The sequence below is a fragment of the Corythoichthys intestinalis genome, chromosome 17 (genome assembly GCF_030265065.1).
Source record: "Corythoichthys intestinalis isolate RoL2023-P3 chromosome 17, ASM3026506v1, whole genome shotgun sequence".
Lineage (NCBI taxonomy): Eukaryota > Metazoa > Chordata > Actinopteri > Syngnathiformes > Syngnathidae > Corythoichthys > Corythoichthys intestinalis.
This window is the reverse complement of record NC_080411.1, coordinates 27,665,742-27,689,172: the sequence shown is the minus strand read 5'-3', so window position 1 is coordinate 27,689,172 and position 23,431 is coordinate 27,665,742. Positions and strand designations below refer to the sequence as shown.

Genomic DNA, 23,431 nt, shown 5'->3' with positions numbered 1-23,431 from the left:
ATAAAAACTCAATAATGCTAACTATCAATTTTAGCTCAGTAGTCATTGCTGGATAAAACACCAAGTAGCACTGGTCCCTAATGTGCTCCAATACAGCCTGTATCATACATTTATTTTGAACACTGCAAAAACTCAAAATCCTATCAGGACTTACAGTTTAGAATAACTTAAAACTTAACTAGAACTTAAAAATGGCTTGACACAAATAGAAATTCAATTGAAACACGTGGGGGAAAAATCCTAACTTTTAAGTGATGTGTGTTATCAAGCGTAACAGCATTTATATATATATATATATATATATATATATATTTTTTTTTTTTTTTTAATAAGATCTAAAGGTTTTTTGAGTGAAAGCAGTGAATTAGTCTTTTTTTATTCTAGTTACATCTGAGATGCAATTGTTGGCTGTTTTCAACAATATACATCGAAAATAAAGACATTGATTGACTGAAAATGGTTCAAGATGAGATGAAATGTCTTGTTTTCTCATGTATATTTATAATTGCTCTTCACTTAAAAATATATTTGTTTTATCCGATTACTTGATTAATCAATAGAATTTTCAGTCGATTACTCGATTACTAAAATATTCGATAGCTGCAGCCCTAATACAAACGTATCTTTACGTGGCCATGCTGATAATTACAACATTCAAAAATGTAAATAATATATAAAAGGTGCATAAAACTAAAAAAGTGTTTTAATTGAATCATTAAATAGCAACATAAGAGCATGTTCAAGACTTTTTTTTTTTATTTTAATTGTGGATGGTGACAGGGGGACTTGTTTTATTTTTTGACAGACCTCTTCTTTTTGCTTTCCATGAAGCAATGTTTCAGAAACTGCACTCATACAATCTTTGACAATCGGTGCATCACTGAAAGACCCTAACCCTAACCCTAACCCTAAACCCTAACCCTAACCCAAATTGTAGGGCTGCAACTAATAATTATTTTTATAATCGATTAATCGGATAAATTTAACTTAAATGTAACTTTTTCAATTACCTTCACTATTTAACTTGAGTCGTTTTGGCATGTATGTATCAATAAAGACAAAATGGATGATTATTAAAAATAATATTTTATTACAGCTTCCTGACTTAACTGTACTGTAGTAGTCTACAACTGTTTTAATAAGTTTTTAATAAAGATTCTGACTATAAAACATAAAAATAATTTCTCAGTACACAAATCAGACAAAAGTCCTGTTCATTCAAATAAAATTTTAAAAAAGTGCTGCTGATTGACATTTTTTTTTTCTGGTGGGCAAAACACTGATATAAATTGTGTCAATTGACTAATTTATTTTCTTTAAACATACTAAGCAACAAAATTGAATCATGAAGAGGAAAACTAATGTATCAGTTGTCTTTTCTATCCCTCAGTTGTCCATAAATACAGTCTAAATCCAATTTCAAAGCACAGTCTATTGAATGACAATTTACAGTTTGAGTTTGTGTTGAAAGAAGACAAAAAGCTGTAATATGAATGGGTTTATGTGTGTGGTTTCTCTAAAAAAAACAAAAAAAAAAAAAGAAAAAAAAGAAATGAGACAACTTTTGGATCTAACAATAACTCAAGTGCTAATATCTTTCCCCAAAACAGATTACAAACTGACACATTAGACACTGATTAGCATAATCGCTAACTAGTTTAGCGCTCCGTGCTAAGTAGTAACGTCTCATCAACAAAGAATACAAACAATACACTTGGCTTTATTTACTCACCTCTGATCTGACACCACGCTGGATCTAACAACACAAAAGACAATCTAACTCGCGACACTTCGTAATGTTATTGATTCAGCAACCCAACAACAGCAGCAGCATTTGCAGCAGTGAACTCTCTCTCTCTTGCTCTAATCACTGGCGCACGCACAGCCTCAATTTACACACAAACAAGGACCCAAATAGGACTTCTCATAGCTGTCGGCAAAAATCGATTATCAAATTAGTTGGCAACTAATATATGAATCAATTCAATAGATTTGTTGTTGCACCCTTAGTAAACTGATGTGGCAGCACACAACCTTGATATTTAAAATTACACGTCAATAAATTGTTCGTAAAAGCTATTCAGTAGAATTTATAAACTGCTGACAGCCCTTTTTAAAGTTGAGCTTTGTACAGTTGAAAGGCTCACACCTCCATTTCTCCAATGCAGTTGTGTGGGATTAATCGTAGCTTGCTAACATTTGACAGGACTACCTGATCTCATCTCCAATCCTATGAATATAGTATGAAGCTCTGCTTTTCCCCCACAGTCATGACTGCATATGGCCGTTTCACCCCTTTCCTACCTTCCTACGTGCAGCCTTCCCTTCATCTTTCACCTAACGTCAACACTTTTGTTAGCGGCTCTTAATAGACTTTCCCTTTTCCTTCACCTTCAGTTGATCTCCTCCAAGGTCCCAAAGGCGGAGTACGTACCCACCATAATCCGCAGGGATGACCCATCCATTATCCCCATCCTATACGTGAGTCAAACAAAGTTAAAATGCAGTCAAAGCAATATCTTTTTCTGATCAATCATGTTTCTTATTACCTAGGACCACGAACATGCAACTTTTGACGACATTTTGGGTGAGTCTGTATTTCCATTGTCTGTTTTAATGATTTTACATTTTAAATCATAAGATGACCATTCGTCTATTAAGTGCTTGTCCGCACTTGAATTTTGGGGGAGCTAGAGAGGATCATAAATAACTTCAAGACACGCTCTGGACTGGTGACCAGATAATCGCAGTACATATACAGACACACAACCCTGATCACCCACACGCACGTGTGCCATAAACATCAAATTCCAACCAGGAAGGCTAGAAGTTTGCACTTCCTTTATAGAGTTCTCTGTTCACTGCAAGGCTCACCCCTTGTGATTGACATAAAAGTAAGGATGCAAAGATGCTGTTTGAAAGGCATCAACTTATGAAGACTTCAAAACAAATCCCCTCAGGGTGCGAACGCCTTGACACATCCTCAGCATACTGTACGGTTCTTTACCTGCTAATAAAATAATCCCATCATGGAAATGATGGATTCATAGCTGCCCAGCCATCAGCACCATAAATATTTTGTGCACAGAAAAAGTATTATTAGTAAGATTTACATTCAAATATTTATTTATTTATTTTTCTACCTTGCAACATCTCGCTGCAGGGCCATAAATGTATACTATAATATATTCAACAATTAAATTTCAGATGAATTGATTCATTTGCTACCACTCAAGCGCCCCACAACATTGCATAGACTATTTATTTTCATGATCACCAACACCTATTTGTAGCCTGGCAAACCAGCCTGACTATGACCATGTACAAGATACATGGCAAGTCGGTCTGGTCTTTACTTGCTATCAAATTAATACCCATTTGCTTTTACTGGCGTCGTATGTGGCCTCGTGCTGCTGACAAACTGTCCAAATTTCTTTTTTAGCGACGACCACGCGAGTGACATCTTTGCTGTTTACCAATGGAAATGCATCTCAGGAATGAGAATTTATACTAGAAATTTCTGTTCAACATAAGGCAGTACTTCTCAAATAGTGGGGCGCGCCCCCCTGGGGGAATATGTTTTTTTTTTCTCCTTTTTTTTTTTTTTTTTTTTGGCCGTACTGGAATAAAGTGTACTTGCACATCCACTCAGTGGGTGGCAGTGGCGCTCTCCTTTTCAGAGTGCGCGCAGTATTTATGAACTAAGGAAGAGCACTCAGCACACACAGAAAACAGATATGAAGAGCAGTGCTCCGCCGCTGTTTTCGAAAGCCGTTTTCCGACCGGTGTTCTGCCAAAATATGCTACATCGGCGAAACGTCCTACATTAGTCTAATTTGACACCTAAAGTACTACCGTGCGCTCTAAACTTGTTTTGTTTAGATGCATACAGGAATAAGGTACTAAAAAAATGCCTGCAGAAAATACTTAAATGTAGTTATATCAAATAAGGACGGTTTAAACACGCTACGTGACTAATGTGGTCAACTGCTTCAAATCTAACACAAAAAAACACAATGGTTAAAAGTATGAGAGGGTAACACATGCAAAAAGTATCTTTGAGGCTGTGAAAAGGTTCTAAATAACTAAATAAATAAAAAAATAGTGAGTAATCGCCGCCTCTAACCGATGTGCGCATGCGTGTGAATGCATGCGCAAGCGCCCTGAGCATTGTGTAGGACGTTTCGCCGCGTAGTAAGGAATGGCCGAACACCGGACTAACTCACGCAGCGACCCACTGTCTTGTCCGGTTTTCACGTCGCCGCCCGAAAAGTGCCATTTTCGGCTTGGAATCGTCACGACGACCGCCCTCACCTACGGTTCTACCTCGGCCGCCGAGAATGCGTTTTTTTCGTGCCGTTTGCCTTTTAGTTTTGACTTTTACTACAGTGGGTAATGAGGAAAGACCACTGTTTACTGTGTCTAAAAATAATTATAGCGGACAGCCAGAAGCCAAAACAATTAAGACGCCACTTGAAGACATTAGACCCCAATCTCATTGATAAGCCGCTTGATTGTTTTTCACCGAAAACGGCCGAATATTTCCAACAATCGTTCTGTTTTGTCAGTGTAATATCAGTAAACCCATTAGCATTGTTAGCATGCTCATTTCAAGATAACTCCACACCATTGCAAAGGAGGTACAAAAATAGAAACTGTCCTTCTGTCCAGGGACGCTTTTTTTTTTCTTTCTTTTATTCAGTTTTGTTTTTTCGGTCAATTTTTTTTGGCATATTGTCGTCATGATTGAATGTTTCTAATCAATTTTAATTTGTTATTATTTACTGATTTTATTACATTTTATTTTTCTGTATCAAATGGTAAAAAATGTTCCTTGAGTGTATTTTTTAATTTGGATGGGACTTTTTTTTTTTTTATTCAGGCAAACTGATGCGCGTCAAGTCTTCTCTGTTACAAACAAAACAATGTTAATAAAGTTATACTTTATTATAAGTTGATCTATGTTACTTTTTTTCTTTATTAGGAAAAAAGGACACAATGTTAGGCAGATGCGTATTTATAATGGTAATTTTATAGACAAATTATACTATTACAGTGGTGGCAGAGAGTTTGGGGGGGGCGCGAAACATTTACGTCTTCCTTGGGGGGGCGTAACAGAAAATAATTGAGAAGCACTGAACATAAGGACATTTCTGAGGTGTTATCTATTAGAGCTGCACAGCTGCTAAGTGTCTGAATACATTAGGGGTGCACGATATCCATTTTTTTGAAACCGATACCGATATCGATAACTTCCTGGTCCTCATACCTGATACCGGTTTTGATAACCGATTATAAGACGACCCTCTTTTTCAAGACTCAAGTTTGAAAAAAGACTTTTTGAACACCAAATTAATTTTTATACAGAAAATAATTACAGTACATCTGAAACAAATGATTATAACAATATATTTGAGAGAAAAAGCATGTTATTTTGCCTCATTCAAATCTTAATATCTGAACATATAAATATGCAAACTAAAGTGCAATCACATTCGTAAATGAATGGCTTCTGTTTTTTGAAATGTAAATAAACCAATGTATTGTGATAAAAAACCAAATTGCAATAACTGCATTTACCATCAAAGTGAAGTCTAACTGTAACTGTAGTCTTGAAACAAATCTGAATAAGGAAAAACATTGCAATAAAATAATACAAACTGGTTAAACTTGAGAGTAGCTGAGATCTGTCATGACGGAACATCGCTTCAATGATATCTGGCGCCATCTAGTGTCATGAATGGGTATAACGTCTAGACCGCGAAGATAAGACGACCCCCACTTTTTCGGTCTTATTTCAATGCAAAAAACACCGTCTTATATTCAGGCCAATAAGGTATTTGTAGCCTGGTAAACTAGCCTGACTATTACCATGTACAAGATACATGGCAAGTCGGTCTGGTCTTTACCTGCTATTAGGGGTGTCAAACGATTAAAATTTTTAATTGAGTTAATTACAGCTTAAGACTTAATTAATCGTAATTAATCATAATTAATTGTAATTAATCGCAATTCAAACCATCTATAAAATATGCCATATTTTTCTGTAAATTATTGTTGGAATGGAAAGAAAAAAAGAAGAAAAAATAAGACACAAGATGGATATATACATTCAACATACGGTACATAAGTACTGTATTTGTTTATTATAACAATAAATCAACAAGATGGCATTACCATTATTAACATTCTGTTAAAGCGATCCATGGATAGAAAGACTTGTAGTTCTTAAAAGATAAATGTTAGTACAAGTTCTAGAAATTTTATATTAAAACCCCTCTTAATGTTTTCATTTTAATAAAATTTGTAAAAATTTCTATCAAAAAATAAACTGGGTTAGCTGGAGAAGGGGGGGTATATTTTGACATTTTCACTGATCTTTGTTGGTCAGGCAGTGAGTGCAGTGGAGTTGCTTATTAAAGTTAACGATGATTGACATACGTTTACTGTTTGATCTTGCCAGAAAAGCGAACTTCGAAATACTGCATGCGTCAATCATCGTTTAACTTGATAAACAGTTGTTGTGGCAACTCATTGTGTGTAAGTGAGCAGCTTCAGCAGATTTGAGTGGACTCACTCAATGAAGCATTTAATAAAGCCAAGCATTTTTCTGCTTTATTCGTTTAAAATAATTTGGTGGGACAGTAACATGTTTAAAACATCACAATTATTACATTTCAAGTACTTATCAAAGTATTTAATAAAATATATGTATATATATCTACATTTTTTTTTTTTTTTTTTTTTTGTTAATTATACTTTGGGAAAAAGTAAAAAAAAGCACGTCATATATATATATATATATATATATATATATATATATATATATATATATATATATATATATATATATATATTAGTGCTGTCAAACGATTAAACATTTTAATCTAGTTAATCATATGTCATTTGTGTGATTAATCATGATTAATCCCATTTCCCTCGGGATGAATAAAATTGCTCTTCAGGAAAAAAAAATCTAGGAAAATACTATAATTGACTTAAAATTTGTTTTAAGATGAAATGTATGATGTGTGAATGAATTAATAATTAACCAAATAGAGTTTTGAAATTTTATTTAACAACTCAGCTCGTATAAAATAAAAAATAAAATAAATTGTCTGTATTAAACAGCAAAGAGTTTTAACAGATTGAAGTGCCTCAGACTAACAATGTGGCTCAAGTACCGTTTGGCATATTACCCAAAATTGATTCCCAATTTAAAAAGCAGACAAGCACAATACAGTAACAATAGCTAGTATTTCAAAAATGTGTAAACAACTTGTCTGTTAAATTCAACATTTGAAAACAAATAAATGCAGCACTTGCAGTTTAACACTATATGGCCTGAAAGCTGTGTGAAATTTAAAAAATAAGTAAATAAATAAATAAACAATTTTCACACACTTAACTGAAAAACATTACACTAAACTGTGTGTAAAGGTGTTAGATAGCCATACTCTTATTAATATTTTGTTTTTTTAACCAACTTCTCAGGTAAACTAGCTTGTTGACATTTTCAGATAACAGAGCAGATCTTTTCTTTTGAACAATGTACCCTGTCAAAGAAAATAGTCTCTTGCAAGGAGGCAGGTGTGACCAGATACTTTTTTGCAAGGTGGGCCAGCTTACTGTGGGCACTATTGTGCGCAGACCACCACTGTAGTGGACATGACTCCATGCTGGCACTGCCTTGTACCTGTCTAGTGGTTTGTCATTGGTTGTTGTCGTTTGTTGTCATTGGATTTTCAAGGCCCTCGTCTTCGACTATGTTATTGGGTCTACACTCTACAGTCTCTGGTTACCCATGTAGTGATAGCAGTAGTCAACCTACTTGGTTTCTTTTTGTTGGCAAGTCCGAGTCCACACTCTTCCAGTGAAGCTTGATGACTGCGGCTTGTTCCTGCAGTGTTAGCATCATTGCTAACACTAGCGAAGATGTGCCTTTCCCGAAGGTGGTACTTTAGGCTGGTTGAGCTTCGATTGAAGGACAGTTCATCACAGCAGTATGTGCACACAACTTTGGTTTTATCCAGGTTTCCATTAGGCAGCTTTTTAAAACGGAATTTGGTCATCATCCTCACTCATGTGGCTGGCTGCATTATGTCCTGCATTGCCGCGCGGAGAATGTAAACATCAGCATGTGGGACTACGGGAGGCAGTTGTGGCCAAACTTAGTGTGGGCGGTAAATTGCGTTATTTTTTTTAATGCGTTAATATTTCCAGATTAATCATGGTCGTTAACGCGTTATTGTTGACAGGCCTAATACATATATATATATATTTTTTTTTTCCAATGCTAAATCTGAATAACTACATTGCTACTTCGCAGTTTTTCCACTTATTGCGTCGGGTTCTGGTCCCCATTTACCGCGAAAAACGAGGGATCACTGCAGTATAGTGGAGAGACAGAGAAAGAAGAGAAGAACAAACAACAACAAGATATACATTAAACGCCTACGCTACCTTTATAAGTACTCTCCATTTACCATATGAATGTAGTGGTGCTAACGTTAGCTAATTGTATTTCCGGTGGACACCATGTGGGGGGCCTGATGACTGAGGAGAAAGAAGAGGAGGGGTGAGTCAAAAAGAGACGTGATTAGGCAGGATGGAGTGTACACATACAGTATTAGCAATATAAGGTGTGGAACACAGTAATACTGTATGTGAACATGTAAGTGTGGATATGTTGACATCCTATTTTATGCTGCCTGATCGCTATTCCTGGCACCGACAATCTCTCTACTTGAGTGTGTCTAATTGCACCCAGTCATGCGTGAATCCCATCGGACACCGTTTCAGCAATGCTCTGATTTGCAATGAGAGTCACAACAATGTTATTTAATGGATTTTTACTGCGATTTTAGATAATTTTTATAAATTTTCAGACATTGCATATCATATTGGAATGAAACACCTTTTCACAAAACAGACACTAGACATCATTCCAAAAGGAGAGGTTTAAAAAAAAAAAAAAAAAATTGCTGTACCTACAGTATGTGTATGCAACCGGCCGTCTAATTCATTATATTTTTTGCACACACAAGAAAAAGTGCATTGGATGCAAACGGGATTTATTAATGTTTTAATATTATACATATGTTTAATATTAATAATTTAATAGATATTTACCTTGGCTGTCGACGTTGTCCCAGTTTTTAATTTTGGCCCACCATGAATTTGAGTTGACACCCCTGCATTCCAAACAGTCCCTTGTGTCTTAGATAATAAAGTGAAACGATATGAAGCCCAGTTATCGACCAGACACCACTGAATCATTTACAAAAACTCATTTCAGGTCACCACTACTACACTCTTGTCAATTGACTTGTTTGTCACTTTGTCACTACCGCATATTTTCAATTGAATGTTCTCTAGTGGTCTATTACTACACCTGGCCTCAAAGCCATTCTTTCTATTCACTCATTCACCACTAGCTCCTTGACTTGTATCACACCCATTCACATCTTGTCCCTGACCTTCACATCAATCTAACCCTCTTGCTTCTCCTTGCAGAAGAAATTGAGAAGAAACTCACAGCTTACAGGAGGGGAAGCAAGTTCTGGAGGATGCTCATCTTTTGCCAGGTGGGGGACCAAGATTGAGATCGATCCTTTTTTTTTTTTTTTTTTAAACAGTTGAAAAATGCTCTTAAAAAACTACCCAAAAAATTCCTGCGTACATGGATGAATGCAATATTTTTTCTGATGGAAAGCAACTAAAAATTATTGTTGATTAAACTTGAAGTATTTTCTAGCTTTTATAACATATGTATATTGAATTGATGTTGGGTGACCAGTTGTTGTTCCTCTTAGCTTTCCAAGATATGTGCCTATTTTTACAGGAGATGGGAAATTCTTGCACAAATTTAAAAAATTGAGACAAAAAATATTAAAACAGGTTGATTAAAGCATGTTTATGTGTGCTTTGTGTGTCTCATAGGGAGGTCCAGGTCATCTGTACCTCCTGAAAAACAAAGTAGCAACATTTGCCAAGGTGGAAAAGGAGGAGGACATGAGCCAGTGAGTCTTTTTTTCCCTTTTAAACAAGTATGTGAAAAAGCAAATAATGTTAAAATAGATAAATATTGCAATTATCTGGAAAATTGCTTGAGGTTTTTGATTGCTGAAAAAGCTTTTAAAATAGGTTTTAAGACATCAGCGCTATCTATAGATCCATCCAAATGCAGACTCCATGGTCACTAATAGGGTTAGGAAAACTGGGGATGACATCGGAGCTATTCAATTGGATGCTTTGTGTTTTGAAGCAACAAAAAAAAGCCCTAATGGTCTTGTTACAATGTTTATATTGAAAACTATGGAGGTCCTCAGTTTGTGAATTCGTAACCTAAATACAAAGTCTATCACTAACCTATGCTGACACACGAGAACCACCATAATTACATGAAAGGTTCGTGTGAAAACCGCTTGTAGTCTATAAAAATTACACAATGAAATGAGAAACACTGTGTATTCTCCTGTCATATTTGTAACCTTAAGACATTATCGTATGTCAGATGAAAATGCCCGCCAATGTTGAGAAAAATGATATTCATAAATAAAATGTAACTTCAGTTTACTAAGATTCCACCGTTGTGAGAAACTCGACACAATTTGGATTTTTGCCATGGGAGGAAATTGGTACCAACTACTAATCCAAAACGGATTTAATATTTACAGTGTAAATGCTCAAAAATTTTAACCGAAATTATTCACTTTTTTTCCCAATCAAATTTTTCATAACAGGCCTCATCTGTAAAACGGGATCGTGGAAATGGTGATACTGTACATTCGGTTTCTTTAGTATCCATTCAAAACTGTTGTGAATATTGCCATCTACAGGCGAAATGACATAATTGTGCTCACTTTTGAGGAGAAACACTGACTGGGGTGCAACGGTGGTGCCAAATTCTTGTCTTGAAATAAGCAGTGGCGCCTCCAGAAATTTTTCATAGGGGTGGCCAGATGGGGCCACTTAAAATCTTGGGGTGGCCAAAACTAAAAGCCATAATTTCAGGCTTTCATTATATTTTTGCAGTAAAATGGACAGGGGAAAACTATCAGAAAGACTTAAGGACACGGATACTGATATACTTTGGTGTATTGTGTAATATTTGATTTTACTAATGATTTAATGTGCATAGTCCGTAACTGTCCAGTCAACATTTTGAGTTCCACAACAATTCTATTTTATTGTGTTATGTATATATCAGGTATAAGGTGTATATTTAACTAGGGCTGTCAAACGATTAAAATTTTTAATCGAGTTAATCACAGCCTAAAAATGAATTAATCGTAATTAATCGCAATTCAAGCCATCTCTAAAATATGCCATATTTTTCTGTAAATTATTGCTGGAATGGAAAGATAAGACAAGACGGATATATACATTCAACATACTGTAAATAAGTACTGTATTTGTTTATTATAACAATACATCCACAAGATGGCATTAACATTCTTTCTGTGAAAGGAATCCACGGATAGAAAGACTTGTAATTCTTAAAGGATAAATGTGAGTTTGTATATTGTGACTAAATATTGCTATCTAGTGTATTTGTTGAGCTTTCAGTAAACAATACTGTAGCGACTTAACTGTTCTCCCCAAATGCATGATGGGAAGTCGTGCAACCATGACTGTGTGTGGTGGCTGCAAATGCTATATATCTTCTCTGCGTTAGGTACACCACAGGGTGTTCAGAAAAAGATCAACTCCTGTCATTCTTCCTCACGTTGCTTCCCACAATAATTATAGTTTTTTTAAATATACTTTTGCCAATTAAAAGCACTTGTATCTACTCCACTCACGTGACACTGCCTCTGATCTGTGTATATAAGTAAAACGGAGCCATTGTAGGCTGTTTGCGGCAATGCGTGAATGAGTCGCACCGCGAATGGTTTAATTGCGATAAATATTTTCACGGGATTAATTTAAAAAATTAATTACCGCCCGTTAACGCGATAAATTTGACAGCCCTACATTTAACAAAACAAAATAAATGCATTCATTTGGGATGAAATGCATAACTGATGCTATAACAATCTAACGATATACTGGCAAGCGGGGTGGCCAGTGGGGTGGCCAACCAATTTCTAGGGGTGGCCATGGCCACCCCCTGGGGGCGCCACTGGAAGAGTACAAATTACATAATTGAGGAAGCAAATGATCAATATATATTATTTTTCAAATCGCTGATCATCAAAACCGCTCTTCAAAAGATGATTGCATTTACATTACTATTTTCTGAACACAAAGTTATCATCTTGAAGTCAAAATGCAATGATTTGTCTTTAGTGTTACAATAGCATCCGGAAAAAGGAAAATTGGCCATAGCTGAAGCTTTTTTGGGTTGATTTAGATTCTGGAGACGACTCAGCCGAATGATGAGTAAAGTCAACCCGCAGCCCAACCTCATCCATATAATGGGATGCTACGTCCTGGGAAACCCCAATGGAGAAAAGGTAAGAACATTTAGCCAAGTTGAAGGCCTCTTGTCAACTTTTATACAGATCTTTTAAAGCAGCTCTGAGCTGTTATCATAATAGCCCACAGATGAAGAATTATGCTTGTGACCTAACCTTGAATCATAACGCAAAACGCTTGTACACCCCGGGAAAAAAATGCATAATCCATTCATCATAATTCATTGATGCTTCTTCTGTGGCAATACAATGCAGAGGTGAATATGCTATTTAACCATTTCAGGGACCATGGTCACTACTCACTACAGTGGACAGCATTTCAAATGTTCCTTTTTCTATATGAATGTAACTTAAAAAAACAAACAAAAACAAAAAAACAGCAGTGGTAAGGGGGGGTAGGTTACATAGGCGTTTGACTCACAACATGTTGATGACCCCGAAACACAGTGTCAGCAATTAAATTAATTTACAAGAATATTTATAATAATAAGTTGAAAATGAGTGGGATTTTTTTTTTGTTTCCTATCATTTTTTAAGATGAGGTCTAAATTAGGCTGCTTAGGACAGCTATACTTTTTGCCAAGATCGTCATCCATTGAATATGGTACGCCCACCGGTGTCATGCCCATGTAGTTACCCCCGTCCAAAATTGTAGCCCCTGGGCGGAGCCACTGTGCTGCACTGATTTGCTTGATTTCCGTGTTTTGGTGATGTAGTTATCTACGAGGTTTTAAAAACATGGCCCATCCATCCAAAAAAAAAAACTTTTTTTTTCTGTCGCATAACGTAGCATATGCACTGAATGTAAAAACAGGCAATGTTTTACTCATAGGTTGACCTATAATTGCTATTACTGTAATTCAAGTTCTGTATGGAGTTTCTCCAGTTTAATAAACATCGATGTCAAAAATATATAACTGGGGTTTTTTTCTGGCTTCAATTAATTGTCTAAGTCGACATACCTCATAACATATGTGCATGTGTTCCCTCCCGCAGCCAGGGGATACAATTTTTGACGGGGGTAACTACATTAGCAAGACACCGGTGGTGGCTCTTTTGAACAGTTAGCGTCTTGATTGGGGCAAATTGAATCTCCGCTCACCATTTTGGCGGTGTTCTCTGGCGTTTCAGGGTCCATTTTCAATCCTTGGTTCTTGCTCAGTAGTTGTTGTTGCTTTTGAAAGCTTAGGTTTGAAAGAATCCATCCATCTTGCCTCTTCGGTCCTCAAGTGGTTTTAGCTAACCAAAGAAAATGACCGTCTAAGGTGCTAGTCACATGATCTGTTCGGAAAAAAATAATTTTGACCCATTACAAAAAAACTTTTTTCGTTCATTTCATTCATTTTTGTTGTTTGTTTTATTGTTTTACATCTTTTATAGACAATATTTTACCAGAAAACTCTTTATTTTAAAATCATATAGGAAAGTTAATTACATGCAATGACACTTTTCGGCCACCGGAGCCCCCCAAAAACTCTGCGTATGGAAGGGGTGCGTTACTATAATTTGGTTGAATGAAGCGAAAGTTGTCTGATTTTGTCACAGCTTCCTGGGAGAGAGCAGAGCGGGAGGGAGAAAGTGGGAAGGAGGTGGTGACACCGTTGCAAATGCAAAGATGGCATTCGCGATCTCGTTAGCATTTACATTGAGTGGCGAGCGTCATCTTTAACTCTCGGGCAACTTTTCTTTTTACATACAGCTCGTGGCGTCCAGGTGGGTACACTTATTTGAAAATAATGTAAGGTTTTCCTGCTGAATGTCATTATCATCACCAAGTTGGCAATGTCCTTGTAGACACTAGAATATAATGATAAACTTTTATTTATTTTATTTCCTTTTTATTACCAAAATTAGTTCCTTGCCCTAAACTTTTCTTGAATGATATATCCATGAACCTTGTGTGATGTTTTTTAATCAAAACAACTAGAGCAAAGACAAGAGAGACTGGAGATTCAGAGCCTCACTTGCATATTGAAAAAAATATCTATATATATTTGGAGTGTGACGATACACGTAAGTCCAGGTTCAGTACGTACCTCGGTACTGAGATCACGGTTCAGAACAACAAGAAAAACAAAAAGGCCTTTTTTTCTCACAGCATTTGAAAGTTAAAGTTTATATACCATTACACTCATAGGTGAAATTTAAATAAAAAAAAAAAAAAGGCAAAACGTGTGACCTACGTTTTTGGGGGGAATGAAAAAAATCAGTTCAATTCAATCAGTATAATCAATTCATCAAAATCAATATAAACATATTTGATGTGAAAGATAGAACGTATAACGCAATAACGTGTAGAACCTGAAAAGTAACGTCAATTAGTTGCCAAGTAACTAAGTACTCTTACAATGAGGTAACTGGGTAACTAACTATTTCCTTTTTGGGAGAGGTAATTTGTCACTAGTTAAAAAAAATAAATTTAAAGTAAGATTAACAAAACTGATCACTTCAGTGGACAGCAGTTCAAAGTAGGGGTGCAAGATATCCATTTTTTGAAACCGATACCGATATCGATAACTTCCTTCTCCTCAAAGCCAATACCGATATCGATATCCGATAATAAATATATAATTTTTTATATGTATAACCTGAGTTTTTGAACACCTGGAGGTTTAAAAAAAAAAAAAAAAAAAAAAAAACTAGTGGTGGATTCAACATAGATTTGCCTTTGATCTCATCAGATTTTTCATAATGACATGACCAAAACAGTGCGGTTCACTTCTGCACTGCCCGACAGCCAGCTAAGAATGAATGTACTTCCATAAACCACAAGGCTTGGTCTTTCCTTGCTTTTATGGGAAGACACTCGTCTTAATATTGTGAAAGTACAACAGAAAAATACACATATTCAATACTCAATATACGACAAACTGTATAATAAACTTATATACACAACTATTATATGTATAGCATAGCACACTAGCTTGAGCTACTAAAGCATTGGCTGGCTTCTATAATACAACTTATGAAGTTCTGTACATATGACCCTTCACCACAGAAGTAAATGTATATTGCACATCCATATGTTATAGTAAACATAAAATACTTACATATATTTCCGAGGTGGAAACGTAACAGAAAGCATTCACGACTGTCAATGCTCCCGTTAGACACCGCAATGTGTAAGTGATTGAACCAAACTACTGTAACAAAAAAATAGATGCAGTGAACTATTCTGACCAGCAGGTGGGAGCAATGGCCCGCAAATGGTCAAGTGATTTCCCATACTAGAAACTGTAAAGCCAGAACGGTACATAGTATCGGTCCTATTACAAAATGTTATTGGATTTATCGGGATGACGTCATAATTCCTATTATTGGACCGATAATTATCGGACCAATAATTATCGTGCACCAGTAGTTCAAAGGTTCATTTTCCGATGTGAATGTAATAAAATACAAATAAAATAAAAAATAAAAAAAAAAACACCAGTGGTAAGGGGGGGAGGTTACCACAAACACTGCAGATGACTATTATATTAAAACTTTACCTAACACAGCAGTCTGTTTAAACATTCGCGTGTTGGTAGCTTCAATGTCGGGTTCACCAACATTTCACCACCAGAATGTCACTTGTCTACCTGAAGTGATGTTCTCTATTATAGAATATGTAATTATATTATATTATAGTAACATATATTATTACTATATTATTATATAACAGAACAAAAACAGTAAAACTAAGCACTAGCTATTTTAGCCATTTACAGCTTTTGGCATCAAAAAGGTCAGCAATTTGAGACTAAACTAAGACTTACAGCAGCATAACAATACAAAGTTCATAAAAACAAAATTAATAAAATTAAAATGACTAAAAACAGAAATACACTCTGGTTTGGCCCTATGTAACACTCTAAAGTTTTTGTTTTCTTATAGAAATTAACTCATTGCATGCCATTTACAGCAATAGACATCCAATTTAAATTGAGAAAACAGGCTGTGAATGCTCATCTTTCAGTGGCATTGATGGCACTAGTTATTCAATTCATTTTGAAATGGGGGGGGGGGGGGGGGGGGGCAATGAACGAATAAGCGTTTATAAAGATGCGCATGCCAGCAGACATTGACCCAGCCAAGCATTTTGTGTCCGTCCCAGTCATGGCTGCCAAAACATTACATAAATCTGGATCTCTGAGGGCTTTGATGCCTTGTCTGGCAACGTGAACAACAACAGGCTGCAGATCAGTGTTTTACCCAGCTTGTCAAACACTGTGTTGTACTATACACACTTTGCTTCAAGACTATACAAGACAACAGTACTTTTTTCATTGCTGTCCAAGTGTGTGTGTGTATTTCTGACTTTTTGATTATCCGCATGTTGTGTGTATGCAGCAAGCAGCATCCCTTGCTGAGTGTGTATCAAAGTGCCTTTGCTTTCTTATCTGCACCCAACAGCTGTTCCAGAAACTGAAGAATCTGATGAGGCCTTATTCTGTGGAGTTCGAGTCGCCGCTGGAACTTTCTGCACAGGGTGGGTGTGAGCAAACACACACGAGGACATATAAAAGCATGCCAAATGTCCTAACTTTTCATGTTCATTAACTTCAGATTTGTTTCTGCATTCCTAATGCGCAAGGCGTTTTGCATTCTACTTCACATCCGTTTTTTTTTTTTTTTTAATTTACAATCTGAAGCATTTTTCAAGTGACTTAGACCATTTTTGTTCAAAATATATATAATATGTAGAATGCATAAATTAAGGATTTGCTATATGTTATTATGGTTAGAGTTGTCCCAATCATGTAATTTTGCACCCAAGCTTGAGTCCAAGTCCAATGATTTTGAGGATCGGCCAATACCAAGTACTGATTCGATAACAAGGCATTTTATTAATTTATTTTATAATTTATTACAAAACATACTTTTTTTCTTTTGACAATATAGTCTTGATTATTTTATTGTTTTGTAGCCATTAAACAAATCTTAAGAATACAAAATAAATTTTTTCCATCCAATTCAAATCTTCTAAAACTCCATTTTTATAATCGATTAATCGGATGCTTAATTAAACGATTAATCGGATAAATGTCACTTTTGACAATTATCAGTTTAACTTGAAGTTGTTTTAGGCATGTCGTAAGTAACAATGAAGACAAAAAGGATGACTATTTCATTCAAAAATATTTTATTACAGCTTCCTTTACTGTAGTACATAAAACTTGTTTAAATGTTTAATACATGTTCTGAGTATAAAACATAAAAAGAATTCCTCAGTTCACAAATAAGACAAAAGTTCTATTCATTCAAAAAAACAACGTTCTACTGATAGACATTTTTTATGTTGTGGGCAAAGTATAAATTGTATATAAATTGTGTCAATGACTCATTTTCTTTAAACAAACTAAACAACAATCAAATAAGGAGGAGGCAGACTGTAATGAATCAGTTTTCTTTAACAAACAGTTGTTCTTAAATACAAATAAAATCCAATTTGAAAGCACACTCTTGTATGACACTTTAGTTAGGAGTTTGTGTTGAAAGGACTTTCAGCTGTTATATGAAGTGGTTGTTTGTGAGGTTTCTTTATAAAAAGAAAAGAGACAACTTAACAATAACTCATATGCTAATATGCTTATCCAAAACAAAATAAAAACGGACACTTAAGACACGAATTAGCATAATCGCTAACTAGCTCAGCGCTCTGTGCTAATTAGTAACGCCTCGTCAACAAAGAATACAATAGGCTTCATTTACTCGCCTCTGACGGAGGCACTCTGGATCTAACAACACAAAAGACAATCTAACGCTCGACACTTAGTAATATTATTGATTCAGCAGCCCAAAAGCAGTAGTTGCAGCAGTGAACTTTCTCTCTCTCTCTCTCTCTTGCTCTTATCACTGGCGGGCACGCTCAGCCCTCACATTACACACAAACAAGGCAAAAATCGATTATCAAATTAGTTGGCAACTGACTTAATTAATTTTAATCGATTAGTTGTTGCAACCTTATTATACATCTTATTTTGTCATGTTATTTTGTTATCTGGTGATCCTGTGTCACTGGCATTGACTGTGATAGACGTCCAATCCCATTTGACTGGGGGCTCCCAGCCCCTCTCTGTTGAAATGGATTAGACACCTAGTAACGTCAATAGGTGTTTTCAATATCAATTTCCGTTTTTATTAACTACCACAACATATAAACTGTGACATGGGTTGGGAGTGGATGTCTTAAGCTAATTATAACCTTTGAATAGATGTCCACTGTAGTGTCCACAGTCCCTAAAAGGGTTAAGGTTAAAAAATTTTTTTTTTTAAATTTTAAAAAACTTCTTTACCTGGTCAACCAAAAATAGTAAATACACCTGCTGCTTGTCACTCCAACCTTGTCAGAGAACATTTACAGTGAGAAGTATTTGCACCCATTGTGATTTTGCAAGTTCACCCACTTAGAAAATAGAGGTCTGAAATTTAATCATAGATGCATTGCCATTCATAGAGACATATTCAAAAAAAAAACATCCAGAAATCACATTGTAGTTTTTTTTATTATTATTATTAATTTATTTGTAATTTACTGAGGTTCATAAGCACTTGTACCCCTGAGAACCAGCAATAATTATGACACTCAAAGAGTTGTCATTGTACCTTAAAATAAAAAGGTCCACCTTTGCCCCATTAGTAACCAACCACCCACCACCCGTTTGAGGTCATTATTGTTACCTGTGCACCCCACAGTCAGTAAAAAAGACCAGAGAGCTTTCAAAAGACACCAGGGAAAAATTTTTGAGCTCCACAAAACTGGAAAAGGCTATAGGACAATTGGAAAGCAGTCCGGTGAGAATAAACCAACAATTGCAGCAATTGTTAGAAAATGGAAAAGGCAAAACATGACTGATAATCTACTTCGGACTGGGGCTCCAGGTAAAATCTCCTCTTGTGGGGCATCACTCATGATGAGAAGAGTGAGGGCTCAGCCTAGAACTACATGGCAGGAGCTGACCTGAAGAGAGCTGGATGCACAGTTTCAAAGGCTAGTGTCAGTAAAACACTACGGTGCAATAATTCAAAATCAAGCACTGCTCAGAAGGTTCCCCTGTTAAAGCCGGTACATGTGAAGGCCCGTCTGAAGTTTGCCAGGGACCATCTGAATGATGCAGAGGAGTCATGGGAGAAAGTCATGTGGTCAGATGAGACCAAAGTACAACTGTTTGGTGCAAACTTTACTCGTCGTGGGTGGAGGAAAAAGAAGGATGAGTACAATCCCAAGAACACCATCCCCACTGTGAAGTGTGGGTGGAAACCTCATGCTTTGGGGCTGCTTTTTTCGGCAAAGGGGACAGGAAGAATGTACTGTATAAAGCAGAGGATGAATGGTGAAATATATCGTCAGATTTTGAGCCACAACCTCCTTCCCTCAGTCAGAGACTTGAAGATGAGTCGTGGCTGGATCTTCCAACTTGACAATGATCCGAAGCACGCAGCCAAGCTGACCAAGGAGTGGCTGCCTAAAAAGCATATCAAGGTGCAGGAGTGACCTAGCCAGTCTCCAGACCTCAATCCAATAGAAAATATTTCGATGGAGCTGAAGCTTAGTGTTTTTCAATGACAGCTCCGAAACCTGACAGATCTAGAGAAAATTTTGAGGAGCAATGGGCCAAAATCTCTATTTCCATATGTGAAAAACTGGTGAACGACTACCGAAAGCGTCTGACCTCTGTAATTGCAAACAAAAGCTTCTGCACTAAATATTAGCACTGATTTTCTCAGGGCTACAAATACTTATGAACCCCAGTAAATTACAAATAAATTATTTTAAAAGTTATACGATATGATTTCTACATTTTTTCCCCCGGATTTTGTCTCTATGAGTGGAAATACATCTATGATTGAAATTTCAGACTTCTACCTATTTTCTAAGTGGGTGAACTTTGAAAATCACAAGGGGTGCAAATACTTCTGCTTCTGCCAGGTATAAAAATGTAGAGAGTGTCGCTGTCTGAAAGCCCTGTAGAGATAAATGTTAAACTTGCACCCAGTAGGGGGCAGCAGACTACAGGAAACAGCTCCATCCCTCTGTTATCTGTTACTTGTCCTGAAATACAACCTTCATAGGACACAGAAAATTCCAGTCTGGCAACATGTCTATTTATTGGTGTGCCATTATTTTTTTTCCTTTTAAATATACATGGTCCTAAATCCCTCACAGGACAAAATCACTAAATTCAGACAGAACTTGCAAAACAAAGCGTTTCTCTTCTCCAATGAATGAGCAAAACAAAATGTCTTTTGTCTCTTAGGCAAAGAGATGATCGAGATGTACTTCGACTTCCGCCTCTATCGCCTTTGGAAGACGCGTCAGCACTCCAAACTGTTGGACTATGAAGACCTTTTGTGACGAACAAACACCTGAGATAACGAAGATCTTCCTTCGTGCCACGAGGAAAGCGTTGCTGTGACTATAGACGTTCTGCTAACCTAGTGTTAACTCCATACAAACATTTTTTTTCCTCATAGTGGAAAAAAAGGGACATCACTGACTTCAGGTTAAAAAAATATCTGTAAAGATCCCATTTAAGTCCCTATTTGGTTGCCAGGATGTCTGGTTGTGTCTTCTATATACAGTGGAGATTCAAAAAAATAAAATAAAATAAAATTTTAAAAAGTCTAGACACCCCTGTTAAAAAGCTGGGTTTCCAGAACAGGATGAACCTTTTCAAAAGTTTTCAAATGATTTATCTTTCTGTAATTTTCTTATATTACTAAACCTGACATTTGAACAGGAGTGTGTAGATTTTTTTTTAGATCCACTGTAAATAGCTATTATTTAGCCGTGTCCGCTTGTGTCTGTGTAAGAATCCTGAGTATCTGACATAGCTTCAGTCATGCGGTTAATAATCATCCTCACAATCGGATCAACGATGTATAGTTTATTTTTGATGTGAAATGCCGTGAGGTTTTCTTACAGTACATACGTTGGAATAACTCAGGTTTTAGCCACTAAAGTAACAATTTTAAATTATTCTAATATTTATTGCCATCTCACTGGGCGTGAATGTATTATTAATGTAACTGAAATGTACTGTACCTCTTTATTGTTTCTTTTCTTTTTTTTTTTTGGGGCGTGAATGTGGTCGCTTATGGAAAAAAAAATAACAAAACATAAATGACGTGGATTTTTTGTGCATTTTCTTTGCGGCTGTGAAAAGCTAAATGTATTCACATTTTTGCTGTGATGTCAAGAGGGATGTAATAGCCATCCAATAATTGTGTTTGAGATACTTCAAACAATTACCGCAAAACTTAACAACAAAAAAAGTCCTCTAAAAATCCCCAAAACGGGCATTTGACTACATTTCTTGGACTCATTGATTAATAAATCAACAATTAATTGTTTTTTAACATTATTTGTTCTGAATTCCTGTTTTCATGTAAGCATCACATTCAGAAGAAGGTGTTCTTTAGACAACTACAAAGTTCAGCATTTGGAACTGTCTCAACAGCGTAGTTGCTGTTCTTCCAATACAATCCACAGAATCGTTAAAACTCATTCAATGCTACCTTTCCCAATTTAACTCAACGACTGCCAGTGTTCCCAGTCTAACTGGATTGGATGTTTATCACCGTCAATGACACTAATACGTGTTCATTACCTACCAGTGATCCCAATAAAACTCCATTGGACATCCGTCGCCGTCAATAGCTGTGAGTGAGTTCTAACAATGAATTAATCCGTTATTATTATTATTTACAAAATGTTAGATACAGTGGTACCTCTACTTCGAAATTAATTGGTTCTGAGAGTAGTTTCTCAACTTAAAAAGTTCTGTAAGTAGAGACGTGCTTTACATGTAAATTCCCTAATCTGTTCCAAGCCCCCCAAAATTTAGACATACATCTTTTATAATGTATTGCCTCTTGTTAAGAAAGAAATTTCAGGTTACGAGAGGCAAAAATACTATACAACACAGTGATCCCTCGTTTTTTTGTGGTTAATGGGGACCAGAACCTGCCGCGATATGTGAAAAAACACGAAGTTGTCCTAAATGACCGATGATGATAAATAGAGTCCCCCTGTGTGTAATCAAGTCTCCGTATAAATGCACCTGCTCTGTGCTAGTCTCAGGGTTCTGTTTAAAGTGCAGAGAGCATTATGAAAACCAAGGAACACACCAGGCAGGTCCGAGATACTGTTGTGGAGAAGTTTAAAGCCGGATTTGGATACAAAAAGATTTCCCAAGCTTTAAACATCTCAAGGAGCACTGTGCAAGCCATCATATTGAAATGGAAGGAGCATCAGACCACTGCAAATCTACCAAGACCCGGCCGTCCTTCCAAACTTTCTTCTCAAACAAGGAGAAAACTGATCAGAGATGCAGCCAAGAGGCCCACGATCACTCTGGATGAACTGCAGAGATCTACAGCTGAGGTGGGAGAGTCTGTCCATAGGACAACAATCAGTCGTACACTGCACAAATCTGGCGTTTATTGAAGAGTGGCAAGAAGAAAGCCATTTCTCAAAGATATCAATAAAAAGTCTCGTTTAAAGTTTGCCACAAGCCACCTGGGAGACACACCAAACATGTGGAAGAAGGTGCTCTGGTCAGATGAAACCAAAATTGAACTTTTTGGCCACAATGCAAAACGATATGTTTGGCGTAAAAGCAACACAGCTCATCACCCTGAACACACCATCCCAACTGTCAAACATGGTGGTGGCAGCATCATGGTTTGAGCCTGCTTTTCTTCAGCAGGGACAGGGAAGATGGTTAAAATTGACGGGAAGATGGATGCAGCCAAATACAGGAACATTCTGGAAGAAAACCTGTTGGTATCTGCACAAGACCTGAGACTGGGACGGAGATTTATCTTCCAACAGGACAGTGATCCAAAACATAAAGCCAAATCTACAATGGAATGGTTCAAAAATAAACGTATCCAGGTGTTAGAATGGCCAAGTCAAAGTCCAGACCTGAATCCAATTGAGAATCTGTGGAAAGAGCTGAAGACTGCTGTTCACAAACACTCTCCATCCAACCTCACTGAGCTCGAGCTGTTTTGCAAGGAAG

At 36.4% G+C, this 23,431-nt stretch overlaps 1 protein-coding gene across 1 annotated transcript in view; it reads left to right on the top strand.

The window, feature by feature from the left end:
* The window catches only part of nsmfa (NMDA receptor synaptonuclear signaling and neuronal migration factor a), a 102,763-nt gene extending 80,388 nt beyond the window's left edge, over nt 1–22,375 (top strand). The window contains 7 exon segments of the mRNA XM_057818627.1: nt 2,398–2,481; nt 2,554–2,587; nt 9,517–9,587; nt 9,943–10,022; nt 12,359–12,461; nt 16,818–16,893; nt 20,663–22,375. Of these exon segments, the coding sequence (XP_057674610.1) occupies nt 2,398–2,481; nt 2,554–2,587; nt 9,517–9,587; nt 9,943–10,022; nt 12,359–12,461; nt 16,818–16,893; nt 20,663–20,760 (546 nt within the window). The 3' untranslated portion in view covers nt 20,761–22,375.
* The last annotated feature ends 1,056 nt before the right edge of the window (nt 22,376–23,431 follow it).